General features: G+C 40.6%; 1 protein-coding gene across 3 annotated transcripts in view; it reads left to right on the top strand.

The window, feature by feature from the left end:
• The window catches only part of dennd2b (DENN domain containing 2B), a 48,491-nt gene that overhangs the window by 12,147 nt on the left and 17,273 nt on the right, over window positions 1-19,071 (top strand). For 2 of the 3 annotated variants that reach the window (XM_023953452.2, XM_004067013.5), the window contains exons 2-11: window positions 760-858; window positions 7,038-8,315; window positions 8,826-8,971; window positions 12,161-12,282; window positions 13,515-13,730; window positions 14,062-14,158; window positions 14,295-14,339; window positions 14,559-14,743; window positions 17,486-17,595; window positions 17,821-17,890. In XM_023953452.2, coding sequence (XP_023809220.1) covers window positions 785-858; window positions 7,038-8,315; window positions 8,826-8,971; window positions 12,161-12,282; window positions 13,515-13,730; window positions 14,062-14,158; window positions 14,295-14,339; window positions 14,559-14,743; window positions 17,486-17,595; window positions 17,821-17,890 — 2,343 coding nt within the window. In that variant the 5' untranslated portion in view covers window positions 760-784. The remainder of the gene's footprint in view (window positions 1-759; window positions 859-7,037; window positions 8,316-8,825; window positions 8,972-12,160; window positions 12,283-13,514; window positions 13,731-14,061; window positions 14,159-14,294; window positions 14,340-14,558; window positions 14,744-17,485; window positions 17,596-17,820; window positions 17,891-19,071) is intronic. The other variant, XM_078944449.1, reaches the window with a different exon arrangement.

Below are 19,071 nucleotides of genomic sequence, written 5' to 3'. Positions count from 1 at the left end.
CACCATTTTCATTGGAGTTGGTCACTGAAACACATGTTTTCTTGACAGAAATAAGTGAGAAACACACACTTTTGATGTATTTGTCGGTCTTTTGATGGAGAACTACATCCTCATCCATTCAGAAGCAGTGGGGATTTTTCTGCAGCAGATTAAACTACATGCTGTGTTAGCCATGCTGCTTACATCTGGTGTGTTGAAGGCTGTTTACACAGGAGGTCCAACTCTTCAGATGTGGTGAAGTGAGGTGCTGCATGGATTTATATGAGGTTGCTTTATGAAAGGCATCTCAAGTGCTGTATCTCACATGTGCTTTCAAGTATAATCCACAATGTTAGGATGTGGACTTTTGGGTACAAAATGTGTGTTGACTAATACTAACATTCATTTGAAATAATAATAATTTCTACTCTGTCACAGTCTTATATTGTGACATTAATGAATTCATTAATTAATGAATTTACATCAATGTTACAGTTTTAGTGTGCAGGTAGGGATGCTACAACTTGTTGAGGTGCTTTGAATTTTTTGTTTAGCCCTGGTTTTTATTCAAAGGAACCTTGATTACTTGTTTTTTTACGAGTTCATTCATGTTTTACCAAACATTGCATTGTCGTTGACTCAGTTATCCGCCTTACTGGATCCTATCTATGTGTATTATTTCTTGAGAAGGACTATCAAATCCCACGGTTTTGCTGTTGCAGACACTCATGGAGTGATGCACCTTCTCAGGTGTCCTTCATTGCTCTGTTTCTCCATCAGGTGAACGGATGGTTTGCAGACTGTAATGACTGCCAACAAGTGCTCGAAGGCTGCGCCCCGTTCAGGAGGGGGTAAAGCTCCACGGGACGTCTATGACAGGTCAGTGACTTTTGCAACATGGCCTGGCTATCATTGCAGCTATCACATGGTTTCTCAAGATCCCTCTTGTCTTTCCATTTTTGAAGTTTTTCATCAACACATCCGTCAGTTAAGGATTAGACCAGGAGGTTAATTCACTCAACAAAACAAATAATGATTGTCAGTCAAAGCTTTTGCAAGTATGATCTTGTTTCTGGGATGAGGGGATCATCCAACCTTGAATTGTGAGTGTTAGGCTTGTGTTAGCATGTTGAGAGCTGATAGTGACCTGCTGGGAGGAGACAACAAATTCGGAAAATGCTCTTTAATCTGACACTTTGTGAAACAAAAGTTCAGTCCTTTGCTGTTATTTCCCAGTGGGCAGTGCCTCTCTTTGCTTCCGACAGTCTTTGTGCTGACAATAAAGCTGGTTCTTTAGTAGCTTGTTGCGTAAAATCGGTCCTGTAGAAGTGACAAAGCAAAAATCAACAACATGTTGATGCTATTCTCTGTACTCCATGAGAAGTACAAGGTAGCTTTTGTAACGTAAAGCTACCCTGGTCTCATATTTGGATTATATGTACATGACTTCTCTGTCCTTTGTTTAGTTTACAATGTAATATTATAAAATGAGAGAGTAATTAACATGCATTAATCCAATATCTCGTCAACTGCTGGACTGGATGAAGGACATCAGATTAGCCTGTCTACATGTTTACTAAAAAATCCGATATCCAGAGGATTTAGAAAACGATCAGATATTTGGTGTGCATGTAAATTGGCTCACTGTTATGATGAGTTTAACTTTTGCCTTTTGTAATATACCCAGTAGTTCTCCTAGCAGAAGCTCACTGGCTTGTTGCGGTCCTTGTGGGTTCCTGGTACATTCATGACTAAGATTTTTAAGACCATAAGATACAAAGCAAAGGGTTATCACAGCTCCTTGTTTGAAGAGATGGAAGGGGTATATTTGTGTTAGGTAGTCCTTTGCTAAATTTTTTTCTGACCTACAAAGGAAGGCAGGAATCTTTCTGGAGGACAACCTGACCGTCATGACTTTGCAGCTGCCTGTGAGTCCTCACCTCAGGATCTTCTTTAATAAGAGCTGGAGATTTCATTTACTCACCAAAAGCACTCCAAAGAGATGCTTTGACAACAAACATCACAGTGGCAGAGCATTGACACACACTGTCATTAACTTGTTATATGTCCAGGAACTGCCCATTCCTCATGTTCAGTGAACCCCCTGAAGCATGCAAAGATGTGCTTCATGAGTTAACAATTGACAGTCAACTCAAAAAAACCAAGCACTTGCTTGACTTGGATAGCAGCAGAGCTGGTTCTGGTTCTGCTCGCTCCTTCCTGGTCAGTGGGCCTAAAGGGAAGTGGTTTGTGGTTAGCATGCCCGGGAAGTCTGAGTGAAAGCCAGCAGCCTGCCTCTTTGTACGGCACAGTATGTGTGGTCGGCCCATCTGAGGCATGCCGATCATGTCATATTTTTACAGCTCTGTCCAAAAAATGAAAGAAATCAGCACATATTTGACTTTTTGCCTCCTCTTTTGCCTCGTCTTGTGGCAATTCTACATTTTTTGTCAGCATCTTTACTAAATAAGGGGACTTTAAATAAAGTAATGGCTGAAAAGAAAAAAAAACAGCACAAAGTTTATCTAAACAGATGATCAAAATCAAGCAAAGTGTATTTCTGACTGAAGACATTACAGAAACCTTTCCTAGAGCCTCCTGGAATCCAAGCAAAGCAACATGTTGTTGTGAATTCTGCCTATTAGCTCATCCAGTTTTTGTCCCACCATCCATGTGGAGTCATCTCTGAGAAGAAGCAGCGGCGAGTCCTCTAGTTTTCCCTTTGCAAACCCCGTGGGCAACAGAAAAAGTTGATCTACAAACTGACCTTTAAGAAAGTGAGATTCAGTTACTGATTGTTGTGGTTTCTAGTGAAGCATTTGCTTCAAAAGCCCCTTTTTTCCGTAAGCAAACTTAATGCAAACAGATGCTTTGTTCAGAGTTTTGACAGGAAGCTGCAGTGACACCCCTATTTGTTGTCAAAGTTAAGAGCTTTATGCTGAAATACTGAAGCAGATGGTCAGTGCTGATCTAAAAATTGATTCATTTTTAGCCTTTTTTGTCAATTTCCCTGCAGCACATTTCAAAGATAAACTGTCTGTTCTCTGCTACCTGTCGGTTTTCCCATGCATTTCTCTTTTTGCATTTGATGTTTTGAGATAAGCACCTAAAAGAGAGCAGGAAGCTTACAAAAAAGGAATTGATTTAAGTAACTAATCATGTTTTAAGGAGAAATTGCCTTTGTCGTGGCTGTAAACAAGCAGACTTTGATGAATGTGGTAAATCCAAAGGACGAAACAATAAAAAAAACCAAGTCATTTTAGAAGGAAGCTAAACAAAATCACAAAGATATGCTCAGGAAGGGGTGCAGGACAAAACTGCGCGGCAAAGAAGAATAGCTTGCAGTTATGCACACAAAACTAAATGCAGAGAAAGAAGAGAACATGACGCGAAAGGGGAAAGAAAGCACCAACAGGGCAAATATTCTGTTTTTCTATCTTTAAGTCTGCGGTCTGTGATGGGTCAGAAACCCGAAGATCCAAACCAAAAAAAATCCATGCAGACGACGCAGGAACAGGAAAAGGAGGAGGCCTGTTAGAGCAGTTGTTAGGGAGGATGCAGGCGTATTCAATCCAATTCAAGTTTGACATCTAAAGCATGGAGTAGATCATAGAACAAAGTAACAGATTGTGACAAAGTTTTAGGTGACAGCTACAGACGTGAAACATCTCCTTTAATTGTGAGTTTTGCCCTCTGACGAAGTTTCCGTTGTTCAGCAGCTGTATCGTGAGCGGAGGAGGCCCATGGGGCAGTCATTGATGCTCAAATGAACTTTATAAAGAAGACTCTGACAGTTTTATTCCCCCCTATTTTGATGCGTATGTCTATCAGGGTCAGGCCAGATAATAGTTGATGGTAAATAAGTAATTTACAAGTCATCTGAAGACATATTTGCACAGTAACTACAGTACATGTGTGTTGAACCCATACTCTTATTTCTTTGATTAGAAGGAAACTCTTCAAAATTAAATAGACAAAGGAGGAATATTTAGCTTTTGCTTTTTTTTCTCTGTGGGGGAGGGGGGGGTGCAAACATAAAACAAAATTAATGATCGGTTTATTTCTAAAGTAAAATATGTCTAAAAATAACAACAATTAAAATGAATTAGCAGTGAAGGCTGCACGGTGGCACAGTAGTTAGTGCCTCACAGTAAGAAAGCCCTGCTTCAAATCCTGGCTGGGATCCATCCATGCGGAGTTTGCATGTTCTCCCTCTGCATGCATGAACTTTCTCCGGGAACTCTGTCTTCCTCCCACAGTGTGCATGTGTGAGTGTGTGTCGGAATGATTGTGTGCCCTGTGACAAACTGGCGACCTGCCCAGGGTGTACCTCGCCTTTGGCCAACAGTAGCTGGGATAGGCTCCAGCATCCCTATGACCCCGAAAGGGATATAGCGGGGTAAGAAAATGGATTGATAGAGGGATGGATGAATTAACAATCCATTTTATATAAACCAAAAGATACTTTTAATGGTTTCGGGTTTGTCATTTATGGACACTGACCACGTATCTTTTAAAAGCATGAGTAATATTTATCTAATTTTCTCACATTTAAGTCTATGACAGTTTAGCAAATATCAGAAATTGTTATGAAAGAATGTCACTTAACCCTGAAGTTTGTACCCTAATATCTTTTTGCCTGATCAAAAAAACAAGTAGGCATTTATTTCTGTATTCCATCCAAATATGTGAGGGATTGTGCAGAGATTTTTCTCTCTACTTGATGATTTTATGTGATAAGCGATCATTGCAAAGCCAAACTTTAAACTTTTTTATTAGTACTTAATCCATATTTAAGGGATCATCTGATACATCTTTCAGAGGAGAAAAAACTCCAATATCCACACATTTGACCTATTATCTAACCCCTATTTAAGCAGAGTGCAGCTGCTGTGCTGGGGAGTGGTTATTGCTCAAGAGCACTTTAGTCATTAATATCACGGTAGAATGACAGCACAGACCATTACCTCATGTCCTAACTTTTCCCAGGGAAGTTAACTGATGGCTTAAAGGGCTTTAAACTGTCTTTCATAGCAGTTTATCGAGAATATTAACATATCTTTGCCCTCGGTCTGTTAAAAAAATGTTTATACCGCAGAATCTTTATAGGAACTATGCTTAATCTTTTACAGATGTATTTATTTACAAGAAGCAGAAGCTGGATTAGATAAACATGTGCCAGTGTAGACCAATTTATGTAAAACACGCCTTCAAGGAAGTTTGATTAACAATGCCTGTACACTATGTCATAAAGCAAAACTCTAAAAATGTTTTATGAAGTCTTTATTAATATGAATGTTTGTAATCAATAATCATAATTAATAAGTAATTTTACCATGTTCATATATTTTTCCTTCATGAAATAATAGTGTTTTCATAATTTTTTCCATGTGTTCAAGCACTAGAGCTTTACATTTGAGATGTTTGAGATCATTTTTGGCAATATTTAAGGCTGTTCATGCTAATTATGAAGTTAGATAACTTAGCAGGGAGAAGCAGCAAGGGAGCAGCAAGGAAGTGGAGGATCATTGATCACAGTTGCAGCTCGCAGGCAATAGGCTGCTGTAAAATTATCTCCAGCCTGGAGCAGGAAGAGTAAAAATCAAGAAAGGGCAGATAGGTGCAAAGCCAGATCTGTCCCAACCTGCACTGTTGGATCACAGTCTGCGTTCAACTTCCTCCTCGTTCTCGACGGTTTCATCAGAGCTTTTACTTTTGTTACTCACTCATTGAAGACGATGAGTGTCCTGGCAGCTTGCGAACATTCTGAATAACCATGTATGAGTGGCTGCTGGGAAAAGGAGGGGTGACCGTGTGAATACTGCAGAACCAGGTGTCACTTGGCTGAAAAGACCATCCAAGGCTTTTTAAACCTTAGGAGAGGGGAAAGGCTTGTGGAGGTAAGAGCACTGAGATAATTCTCACTCTGGCTTAAAGTTCTCTGTGTGAGGTCTGCTCAGGTTATTTTGATCATGTGGAAACTCTGCATTGCCACCTAAATGTAGTCTGTAGTATTTCATTTGGCATTTAGCGGTATATTACATCCATGTTGCTTCAGAACTGAAGTTTTGCTGCGGTTGCTCTAGTTGTGTGGCTCAGGATTTCAGCCTTTATTTGCTCCAGGATATTAACTCAAAGCCCTTTCATGCTTTTTTTACGTGGTGAGAAATGACCTGTTGGGAGTTTCTAGAGGTTTCCTCTTCATTTATTAATAATCTTTCTGCCTAAATGTCATAACAGTGGAGTTGAGTGTCACTGCCAAACTAACAAAGTAATTTGATTTTGATTTACATTTTTTAAATCAAACAATTAAGTACAGATTCAAGCTAATTTGATTAAAAAAATTACATTCATGTCACTAGTCATCTCAACTTAAAGACCTACTCCGATAAAAATCGTGTTTTTGGTGTTTTTAAGACCTTCTTGTGGCATTATAGTCTTAGTGGACGACATAAAGAAAATTAAGCTTTTAAAAACTTGGAAAAGGTTTGTTGGTGTGATGTAGAAACTTCTACAGCAAGCTTCCAATTCCCTGCTCAGCTGCCTTCTAAAGCCTCCACTTATAGACAACCAAATCTGCGTACATCTTTGTTTTCCTTATCCAAGCTGGATGGGTCCAATATTGCTCGCCATTTTTACACACAAGTAATGTTAGGTTGGGGTTGAGAAGAGAGGGGCTGTAAGCTAGCGGGAGGGCATGTGAACAGATGAATGATGGCAAGGGGTTGGGCTTATTCTGCGCCAACATTCCCACCCAAAACTCACAGACGAATTTCTAACAAACTTCTGCCGCTCTGCAGAAACTATGTCCTGGGAAACAACACAGGATTCTGGCTGAAAACTGCATAATCATAATTAAAAGATCACTGGGAACACTTTGATAATAGATCAAAAGCTGATTGGAGTGGGACTTTAACAAAGGTAGAACTTTTTATTGAGAAAATTATGAATATTACAATAAAAAAACTGTTTGTCTAAAAAAAATCCTTCTAGAAATTGCTTTAAAAGTTTTAAAAACGCTTTCAAGCCCTACTTTCTACCACTTTGTCTTGCCTCAGGTGCCAGTCCACATCAACGTGTCCTGCTCTGACTCCCAGTCAGGGCCAGAGCCAGCAGCACCTCCTCTGTGACAGCAGGTATTTTGACAAGCAGAGCCGGTACGTTAGGACGGACGGCAGATTCTTGGTACGTGCAGGATGGAGCAAGACAGCTAGCCTGTGCAGCGGATCATCTCTGGCAGGTGACACTGACCCACAAGTCGGCCTCGCCAAATCAAAGAGCATTAGCTGCCTGGACAACAGGCTCTCCATCTATAAGCCTCCAGGTAAAGGCAAGTCTTGTCAGGACAGTGCGGGTGTCCCAGACCAGAAGGAGAATCAGGGGGATCACCCTGCCGGGGGAGGAATTAATGGGAGGCATCTGAACTCGAGCTCACTCCTGGGAGCTTCCCTTAACCAAGGCCACAAGCGTACGCTATCTCTCACCCATTCGGGAGCAGGCGTACCTCCCACCACTATCCGTAAAAAGATTTCAGAATGGGAGTGCAGGAGAGTGTCCCTGCCTAGGATGAGCCTGTGTCTGGATGAAAGAGGAGGGGAGCGCGTTGGGGGCAGCGAAGGCTGCGCCAGTCTGCTCTCCTCTCCCTGCAGTGAGAAGACTTTTGACTTTAAGGGAGTCCGGAGGATGAGCACTGCCTTCTCTGAATGCTCCTACACTGGGAATGAGGAAGAGGAGGGTTTTTCAGAAAAAGACGGCCTGGGTCGCTTCCAGAAAAGGAAAGGCAAGACGGATCTCTCTGGGCCGTTTTTACGGTCCCTGTCTGCTCGTAAAGAGACATCCGCGGTTCTCAACAGGATACAAAAGATAGAACAGTCTTTAAAGGAGAACCCAAGCCTCCCCCCTCCGCGCTATCTGAATAACTGCTACGCTCCAGACAAGACAAGACAGAGGACCTTTGTGATTGGTGATGACTTGGACAGTACATGCACCAGCAAGCGCAGCAGCATTTGTTCAGTGGCCACTGAACCGGAAACTATTTCAGTTCCGGAGAAGTCCTCCAAAGACAGACAAAGGTTCAGTATTAGCTCAACCAGGTCCGAGAGCCCCGAACCACCAAACCAACAAGCCTCTGTTAGCACACCAGTCAACCCTTTACCCAAACCCAAACGCACTTTCGAATACGACGCCAAACGAGACCAGAGGGGCGTTTCGCCAGCCAATGGCTTACCTCCTGAAAGATCCTCTGACTCTCCGCCACCTCTGCCCTCAACCCCTGCCCCCAGCTTGACAGAAACATCCAAGAGAGAAGAGAGCACCCCTATGAGAATCCAGGACAGGTGAGGCAGAGATGCATACACATCTACTTATGTTTTTAGTAATTGTGGAGGTGAAAATAAAAGTGATTATCTTAATTTTTCCTTCTTCAGTCTCAATTTGTAGAATTTTCTCTGTTGTGAGGGTGTTCCTTCGCCTGGTCATCAGTAGAAGTCCTCAAAAACCTTCATCTTTGGACTCTGTTTAACATTCCTGTGGTTCTGGCAATTTCAGACTTGACTTTAAAACCTCAAGCTGCGGATGTTGCACTGAGATTTTCTGTAGGTTTTCACTTTCAAAACGTAGTGCAGCTAAAACCCACCCTTTGCAGTGTCATGAAGGGAAATTTGTCTTCTGCTGCACAAATTCATCTCAGAAAGGGAAGAAATTGGCAAGTTTAATGGTCACCTAATCTGGAATTTCCTCAATTTGAAGCACATGTAGAGCAAAGTGTTTGTTTTAGTTTGTTTTTCGTTCTAAAGTTCTGCACTGACATTTATTGACTTTCCCTCCTTTTTTTTCTCTCAATCTAGGGAGTCGTGTGAATCGGAGGATGCCGCCAGCTTGCCGTCTTCGTATCCATCTTCTCCAACAGAGAATGGTGCCCCGAGCACAGATGCACCGAGTCGACCCACTTCCAAAAGCACTTTAGAGGAGAATGCCTATGAGGACATTGTTGGTAAGCTCACCCTATCTGACACGATTATTGATTTGATGGAAAACGTTTTTAACCTTTAGATGAGTTTCTGTTTCTACAACAAGAATGAGAACATCCTTTTTTATTTCCTGTGTGCTTGACTCAATCAAACTGATAATGATTAGCTCTTTTTGCTAATATATTACCAGTGTTTAAGTAGAAACCTGGGTAAAAAAATAATAGAACCTGAGCTGTTGCGCGCTGTTTTAAACAGTCTAAATTGTTAGTTCATGTCAACACTTGGAGCTATAAAGTGTCGACAAGATAAAGATACAATGAAACGCAAAATGATGGGTTTTAGTTAATGACCGTCTACATTGTTCACAATTAGAACTTAAGTAAACACATGTTCACAAAAAATGCCTCTCACATGCAAACTAATTTGGCCATAAAACGTTGTAAGTGCTGACAAGAGCAGCTGCACGCCCTTCGGGTTCAGAAACGCAGCACTTTACTCTCAGAGATGATGTGTGCATGAAATACTGGACAGAGGGAAGAGCCAAATTCCTTTCCACCAGCAAATGACCCCAGGCCCTCTGCCCCGTTCAGCTGCCAACTCCTCCTGTGCAAAGTTTGATGCGAAGAATGTGTGTCAGTGTGAGTGCACAGGCTCATAATGCTTTAAATATGGAGAAAGAAGTTCCTTTCTCCAGTATATCATACATATTTAATGATTACCTAATACTAAGATCACAATAGTTTCTCACGGTCCTTTTCTAACAGAGTCTGCTTTCCTCATGAGTTTGTTTCCCCCCCGACTGAGGATGTGCAAGAGTAAAGTGAGCATTAGGGAATGACGGACTACAATCACAGATTTTCATTTTCCCAACAAAGCCACCATTGTTCATCCAGAGCAGTGAGTGTGGAGCGGTTGGAGGCGTGATCCTAAGTCTTCTTTTGTTTATAACCCAAGTGTTACCTTTAAGTTAGTCTCGAGTTCAACACTTGTTAAGGTTGGGCAAAACAGGCCGAAAACTAATAAACATACATCTAAAAAAAAAAATTCAACTAAAACAAATAAAAAAAAAAAAATTAAAAATAGAAAAAAAGTATTCCGAAAGGTAAAATGATTAAGTATTAGACAGAGTAGCATTTCAGAGAAGTTTACTACATCACAAAAATCACAGCATAAATAAAAAACAACATTTCCCCAAAATATTACACACCAAAAAATCAATTAATTTCAGAAAGTCAGCTCTAAAGGGTTTTAGTTCTTACTTTTTGTTATGTATGCTTGTTTATTTTACTTTTATAATGACTTGACTTAAAAGCCAAAATACAAATACAGAGATGCCTATTTTAGCAGCAAAGGTGGAAAAACGAACATATTTTTGTGTCTCTGTTGATGTCTGGGTCCTCTTTGTCATCTTGACCTTTTTTATCAACTTCATCTGATTATTTTGTTTGTGGCCAATGTTGTTTTTACTTTTTATCATGCGTTTAGCTTTCAGTATGTAGGAATCTATGCTACATCCTTCAGTTATATACGCAGAACAGGTTTTTATGTTTTTACACTTTTTTTCAGAGGTTGCAGTTGAAAAAAAAACAACAGTTCCTGTAAATGTGAGAGTGGAGCCTGTCAAGGGTGGACCTGTAATTTTGCCACTCTTAGTGGCCAAAAAAGGCCAAACCCCACAGTGCATTCCTCCACACAATACCATCAATGGTTTTCATGGTTTATCATCCTTCCAGATGTTCATACAAAGCAAAAAATCAATTTTATCCTCATATATTGTGTCTCCCCTAAAGTGTAAGCTAATATTGATATTGTTAGTGTTTGCTTTGCGCCTCGCCCTGCCCGTGAGTCTATTGTGAGCACAGAACTTTACAATCACAGCATGCGGCAGAGGTGTGTCCACCGCCTGCAATAATACTATGTGTCTGTGAGTGTGTCAGCGAGAGCTCTGGATGTTTGTAATCAGTGGGGTAGATTAGTACCCTGCAGTACATAAGCAGCTATGCAGACATATCATTTTCCCAGCAGGCTCTCATTACTGTATTGCTCCAGTTTAATGGAGTAGCTCAACGTGGGGCCAGACTAAGCCCTCTTATTCTGGTTCTTGGCTTTAACCACGCGCAGAAATTACTCCACTCAGCTAATTTATTGCATGACACAACATAGCACTCTCAGGATCTCTCTAGCTGTGTTCGTTGACGTGGTGTGGGGAGGGTTTGTAAGTGTACAGGTTTAATGATGTCTTAGAAAACTCATGCTGTTTTGCTTTTGAATTGCTCCAGTTCATCTGTACGTACTCAGAGAACAGAATACTGCTACCAAACGCATTTTTGTTTTTGCAGTCTCTACTTACAGTGCTTTGTTTCTTTTCTTGCCCCCCCCCCCAGTTCTCTTCATGCATTTCAACACCATCTGGCTCTGTTTTTATTCTTCAGTGCGCTTTCTTCTCATTCTCACAACCTTTTCCAGACCCTGCCAAAAAAGCTATTCTCAGAGCACATGTCTGGATAGGCATGGACTGTGGTGTTACACAAGTTCTTTCTTTATTGATGTTGGTCTCCTGCCAGGTGACATCAGAGAGAGCTGTTCGATCCTCTGCGATGTTCGTTTTCTTCCCTTTTTCCACCACCGTACACCTATAGAACTGTTGCAGCATTCCACAAATCCGCTGACAGTTCATCCGAGTGCAAGAGAGAAAGGGAAATCTCAAACTTCACTTTTTTTAATTAAAGAAAAAACATTTTTTTTTTATAATTGAAAAGAAAAAAAAAACTACATAGAGGTTAAGAATCAAATGTCTGTGCCATAATATGTCAGGAGTTGGAAAGATTCTATTGGCACGCTTATTTAAATAGAGACCCTGGGCTTGTCTTTCTGCAGCATGCCTGGACAATGACTCACCAGCGGTGCTGTGTCCAGCAGATTCAGCTGGGCCCACAGGGATCTGTGGGGCCCAGAGCCAACAGCAACTGTTAAAAAAAAGGGGGAGTTCACTTGATCCAGCCAGGAGTGACCTTTTGACTTACCTTTCATGACTCATCGCTTTTTCAGACCATCCTAAGGGAGGCCCCGTAGTGCCCCGTAACACCCTTCACTGGGCCCCTGTTTATCCTGAGTGACCCTTCAGAATCATCTGTCTCGTGTCAGCTGCAGGCTTTTCTGTGAGGAGCCGCTAGCTTCAGGGCTGTTTCTGAAGTCTGTCCTCGTCTCCACAGAAAAAGAGAATCCCTACGAGGATGTCGACCTGAGGAGGAAGAATCTGGGTCGGAAGTCCGGCCTGTTGGAAAGCAAGCGAAGCTGGAAGTCCATGGACAGGAAAACGAACTCTCCCCCTCAGGTAATTCAGGAGTCTGTTGATAATCAGCAGTGTGGATGCATATTCCTGTAGGGAGTGTGACAGAGACACTTTCCTTCTCTAAGTTCTGGTTAAGCTCTTTTGAAGAATGTCACAGGTCATTTGTACAGAGGCAAGTGGGACTTTTCCTCCAAAAAATCTGCAGCACATTTAGTTGTGACTTATTCCAGTGTGTTTGCAGTATATACGGTTTAATAAAGCTGCTCCATCAGGAACACATCCACTGCCACTTTTGTCTATCCAATAGTTTTTGTCTCCTTGATTTTTAGATTCCTAACGTTGATAAAAACTAACGATCTAATAGCATAAAATCAATGATATTACCCTGGAATGTAGTGTAACTAACATGACAAGTCAATACTGTGAAATCAGAGATTACTGTCTGGGCATGCTGTTGTTTGTATTACCTGTGTGGGATCTAGCTGGCTTACCTAATCTTTTCACACAATCATGTTTGGTAAGTTGCTGCTGTTTTTTAGGAGGAATGGAAATGTCAGAATCTTTTTTTGTCTTAGCATTTGTTTATAGGTCCATGGCATGTGCACTTTTATATATTTTTATGAATCACACGGATATAATGTTTCAGCACTCAACGGCAGCTAGAGAAAAAAAGAGTTTGGCTAAGTTCTGTATTTAATATAATCAATGTATACTGCTTCCCTCATGTAAACAAGCCAGCAAGAAAAAGAAGCAACGAACTCATAAGTTTAGTCATGAGAGAATGAACCTGGATGGAGTTCTGCAACACAGTTATCAACAAGTCTTGGTCTGCTTTGCAGAGTGTAGTCTAGCCATGCCTCATTTGCAGGTGCACTGTACTGTAACTGTACCAATAACATGTTTTTAAATACATATCTCTACATGATCAATTACCTTGAGTTTTCTGTTAAAAAGTGCAGAAGCACCACAAACGACTGCAATCTAACCTATTTTTTTACCCTGTAAAACCAAAAGTGCAACATTGAGTCTGTTTATAAAAAGAGAAAAAACAAACTGTACTTTTTAAAAAGGCTTGAATTGTTTGAGTTAAGATTTTGAATATCCTCTGTCCTCTATCCTCTTTTCTGCTAGATTAATTTAACATTTGTAACATGAGTAAAAACATCCAACAAACAGTGCAACTCTCCATGGGCAAGCATTGTGAAGACACAAGTTTTTATTTAGCTTTTTAAGTTACTGATTGGTGCGAAATCGTCTATCTTTTGTGTGTCTAGCTGCCTTCTACTCCTAGTAGCCAATCACTTCGCCTCGCTGGTCCATGTGACAGGAAGAGCCACAGAAAGTCCCAATTAACCAAGCGCCATAGCCACAATGAAATGCTGCTCCTTCCCCAAATCGGTGGATCAACATCCCCCTGCGGATTATTGGATGATGGCCGCTGCAGCGCCAGTGATTCGTTGTCCTCACACAGGCACTGGAGGATCCCCAAGGTAGAGCCCGTTAAGTCCTTCACATACATCATCTGGATCTGTCGCTTGCAAAGCATTTGGCTTACAAGTGATTTTCAGTAAAACTTTGGCTCGTTTGTAAATGGTTTATTTTTGGAAAACACATCAAAATATTACATTCATAAATATTATTTCATTTTCTCAAGAACTCTTCCAGGAACTGTTCAATTTTGTTTTCCTAAAACTTAGCACAAGCGCTTCCTAACGCTGTTACTTTTCGGCCAAATTGACGTCTGTTTCTACTGTACTTGTGATCAAAAGACTTAATAGTTGAATTTATTTTCAGAAAACCTTCTCTCGTCTGTGTTTACAGCTGGTTCAGAGGATCAACTCCATTTACTGCACTAAACGTGGGAAGAAGAGGCTAAAGAAGCTGTCCCTGTCCAATGTTGAGACAGCTTCTCTCAGAGGTAAGGTTATTCTTTCCCTTTGTCCACAGGCGGGATAAGTTAGTAAATGTTTGTTTCAGCCACCCACACATGGAAAATGTTGGTATCTCTCTCATGGCACATATATATTAATCTAAGTGATTTGTTTTGTCTCCAGATGACAACAGTGAGAGTGAGAGTGATTCTGATGACAGATTCAAAGGTGAATGACGCCAGCTTTCATCTCCTATCTCTGAATTCTTGTAATCTATTATTTTATTCATAATAAAGCGCTATTAATGCATTTAATTCAAAGGGCTCAAAATTGTACTTTGATAAGTTGCACCTCTATGTGTAATATTATCCTGGGTTAATTTCCTGTCAGTTGTCAAGTTTTTGGCTGTTTACTTATTCGTTAAAATAGATTTTCTTTCCCCCTCAGCTCACACCCAGAGGTTACTGAAGCTTCAGTCCATCCTGCGGCGAGCCCCCAGCTATCGCACACTAGAGCTGGAACTCATTGAGTGGCAGGAGAGAGAGCTCTTTGAATACTTTGTGGTGGTTTCCATGAAAAAGAAACCCAGCAAGAACTCCTATATTCCCGAGGTCACCTACCAGTTCCCAAAGGTAAACATGTTCAATCAGTATACACTGCTCTTAGCGGTCAAAACCGCCTTTTCTCACTCGCATCTGCTCACTTGCCTTCACTGCAGCATCATTATTTCAAAAACAACAACATTAAGTCCCACTCCAATAATCTGTTGATCTGTTGTAAAAATGTTCCCGTTCCCAGTGGTCTCTTAATTATGATTATGCCCTTTTTAGCCTAAATCTAAAAATCTGTGTTGTTCTAGGACATACAGTGGTGGACAAAATTATTGGTACCCCTCAGTTAAAGACAGAAAGTCCACAATGCACACTGCAATGACTTGAAACGTTCAAAAGTAACAATAAATTAAAATTTAGTGAAAATTAAATAATCAAAATCAGCCATTACTTTTGAGTTGTTGATTAACCGAATTATTTAAAAAAACAAACTAATGAAATAGGGCTGGACAAAAATGAAGGTACCGGTACCTCCATAAAAGACTGAGAACTAATTGCCCAGGGGGTCATGATGAACTCAGGTATGACCTTTAATTGACATCACAGCTGTTTTCAAACCCATAATCAGTCAGTCTGCCTATTTAAAGGGAGACAAATAGTCACACTGCTGTTTGGTGAAAAGGTGTGTACCACACTGAACATGGACAACAGAAAGCCAAGGAGAGAATTGTCCCAGGACATTAGAAACAAAATTATAGACAAACATCGTAAAGGTAAAAGCTATAAAACCATCTCTAAGCAGCTTGAAGTTCCTGTGACGACAGTGGCACATATTATTCAGAAGTTTAAGACCCACGGGACAGTAGCCAACCTCCCTGGATGTGGCTGGAAGAGGAAAATTGATGACAAATTGAGGAGATGGATATTTTGAACTGTATCCAAAGAGCCCAGAACAACCTCCAAATACATTAAAGGTGAACTCCTAGATCAAGGTACATCAGTGTCATATTGCACCATTCGTGGTTGTTAGAGCCAGAGTGGACTTCATGGTAGCCGACCAAGGAGGACACCACTGTTGAAGGAAATCATTAAAAAGCCAGACTGGAATTTGCAAAAATGCATGTTGACAAGCCACAAAGCTTCTGGGAATAGATGAGACCAAACTGGAGCTTTTTGGTAAGGCACATCAGCTCTATGTTCGTAGACAAAATGGAGCATACAACGAAAAGAACACTGTCCCTACTGTGAAACGTGGAGGAGATTCATTTCTGTTTTGGGGCTGCTTTGCTGCATCGCGCACAGGATGTCTTGAAGTTGTGCCAGGTAAAATGAAATCTCAAGATTATCAAGGCATTCTGGATAGAAATGTGCTGCCTAGTGTCAGAAAGCTTGGTCTCAGTGGCAGGTCATGGGTCTTCCAACAGGACAACGATCCAAAACACACAGCCAAAAACCCCCAAGAATGGCTAAGAGAAAAGCGTTGGACTATTCTGAAGTGGCCTTCTATGAGCCCAGATCTGAATCCCATTGAACATCTGTGGAAGGAGCTGTTACATGCTATTTGGAGAAGACACCCGACAAACCTGAGACAACTGGAGCAGTTTGCTCATGAGGAGTGGGCCAAAATACCTGTGGCCAGGTGCAGAAGGCTCATTGACAAATACAGAAACCGTTTCGTTGCATTGATTGCCTCAAAAGGTTGTGCAACAATATATTAAGTTACCATCATTTTTGTCCAGCCCTATTTCATGAGTTTTTTTTTTTTTTTTTATAATTCTGTTAATCAACAATTCAACAGTAATGGTTGATTTTGATTATTTTATATTAAATACATTTTAATTTATTGTTACTTTTGAACGTTTCAAGTCATTGCAGTGATCATTGTGGACTTTCTTTCTTTAACTGAGGGGTACCAACAGTTTTGTCCACCACTGCAGTTTCTGCAGAGCGGCAGTAGTTCAGTAGAAAGTCACCCCTGAGTTGTGGGTGGGACTGTTGGTGTGGAATAAATCTACCCCCTTCTCATCATCCCTCTGTTTACGCTCTCTCCCGCTAGCATAGAGCCTCTTACAACCCCAACCTAACATTGCTGGTGCAAGGAAAAAAACACCATAAACAAGATTTTTATTGTAGTGGGTCTTTAATGAACGTCAATCTGTTTCTGAAATAAAAACACATATGCATTTGTTACTGTATATGTTTATATTAAGTGCACTGTCCATATGATGCCACAGGTAAAACTTCATTTTCAGGTGCGCCAAATTCACTTCCTATCGGATTTATTATTTTTTTCCCAATAGCAACCTAGTAGAAAACAAAGGATGAAGTGTTCTTCTCGTTTCCGCACATCCTGGACATTTCCTCTAACTCATTTAGATTTAGGGCCTTGCACTGGGCAACACTTTGAATTTGAAAGCACATTCAGTTGCTCTGCCATGTAAACATGTTTCCTGTAGTCATGGCTAAGCATCATAACAGATGTCAGTAAGAACAAGAATTCCTTAAGCAAATATACAAAAATGGAAGAAAGAAACTGTTTCTACAGCCTGTTAGACTGGAACTTGAAAGGAAAAATTTGCAAATGATGAGGCACTGTTCTAAACATATGAGGTTCTTTAAAGAAACAACTGCAACGTGAGAATAACAGTTTGGTTTTCACTCACTGCAGTTTTATTTGCAGTTTGTGGATTCAGTTAATGTCTTATTTTGAAAAAGTCAGATGTAGAGCACTGTCCTGGACATTGAAAAGTGGCAGTGAAGTTTGGCTTCACTCTATAGACTCCTCATGGGAACTAAAATAACACTTTGAACTTTTTCCCTCAGCTGGAAAGGCCCACCAAGCAGATGAGAGAGGCAGAACAGAGACTCAAAGCCATTCCACAGTTCTGTTTCCCCGATGCAAAAGATTGGAGTCCTGTTTCAGAATACGCCAGGTTTGTCCAATCCTCCCAACATAATGAGATCTTTGCTGAGTTAAATGAGTAAATATATTTTTCAGAAATATTTAGGTCTCATATTTGTAGGTTTTTGTTTCAGTACCAAGCAAAAGGAAATAAAATCAATTATTCTTATCAATTTTTTAAAGAGTAGAGATTTACTTATTTTTTTGCACAGATGTCTCTCAGTACATGCATTGATGCTCATGCTTTGCTCTGCAGTGAGACCTTCTCATTCATGTTGACCGGGGAGGATGGCAGCAGGAGGTTTGGGTACTGCAGGCGCCTCCTGGTAAGCCTGTCAGTCATACTTTTCAGTACTCATGCCAATTAACCCATTGGAATCGGAATATGTCATCAAATTGTATTATGTTTTTGTATTCATGCAAGTATATTCTATTTAACCAAAATTACTTGCTGTACAAGATTATAACTTTTAAAGGAAGGGCAGGACAAAGAGGAACCATGAAAAACCAGTTCTAGTGCTCATTCCAGACTATTTCCTTTCTATAATGAAGCTGTGGAGTGCTTTGAAGTGTTGCTAAGCTTCCCATGAAGCTGGTGGGCAGAGAGCATGATGTGTCTGTTCATTCTCTTTTTCATTTGGTATTTCCCGGTGTGTTCAAACTAAATGTGAGGTTAAAAAAAAAGTCTACTTAGAACTATATTTCTACTGTGATTTAATTGTTTTTTTTTGGCGAAACAGTCAAAAACTTTGAGTCGTGCCTCAGTTGATCTGAGATTCACCTCAACAGGAGCAGATTTTTGTGAAAACAAAGAGGTGAGCCTCTCTCCTCCAGTAACTCGGTTTCCTTCCTGCTGTCTGTCTTGAAGTTGGCAGTGAGTTAGCATTCCTGAAGACTTGAATCAAGCTCCACACAGTTGATTGAATCATCCATTTGGAAAAACGGAGGAGAAACAAGACGGGAAAATTGTATACCTAATATGGACAATTGGATTGGCGCTTGTGGAGGAGCTTGTACTCATTTGTGTCTGTTGTGAGAAGGCAGAGGACGGGAGATAGGATCGGCAGGAGAAGATAAGTGACCTGTGTTTAGGAAGGAGGTAACCACATGAACGACATTAACCTAAAAATGACAGATTACATTAAGAGGCCTCCTCATGGCATGTTATCATGGGTTGTTTTTCTATTGACCTCCATTAACTCGTTTTATGATTGTGCATTTACTCTGTTGTCGCTGCCATGACTCTGTGAAAAGAGGATACCCCTGGGTGTTTAAAGTAGCCTGAAGGAGTGACCTTGTAGAGGTCATAGTCTTAGTTTTCTTTGGCATAAGATCTTTAAATCTGACTTTAGTTTGTAAAATTCAAATAAAACAACTCTTTCACTCAGATTCTTTTTAGAAAAAAAGGAATGCAAGTGTTTTTTGAATGCTAATAATGCCTGGAATACATAAATAACGTTTAAATTGTTTTTTTAAAAATGAGGGAAACAAAGATGACATTTTTGAT

Source organism: Oryzias latipes, chromosome 3 (genome assembly GCF_053564925.1).
Source record: "Oryzias latipes strain Hd-rR chromosome 3, Olatipes_Hd-rR_3.1".
Lineage (NCBI taxonomy): Eukaryota > Metazoa > Chordata > Actinopteri > Beloniformes > Adrianichthyidae > Oryzias > Oryzias latipes.
Note: the sequence above shows the minus strand (reverse complement) of the source record. Positions and strands in the feature narration are given on the sequence as shown.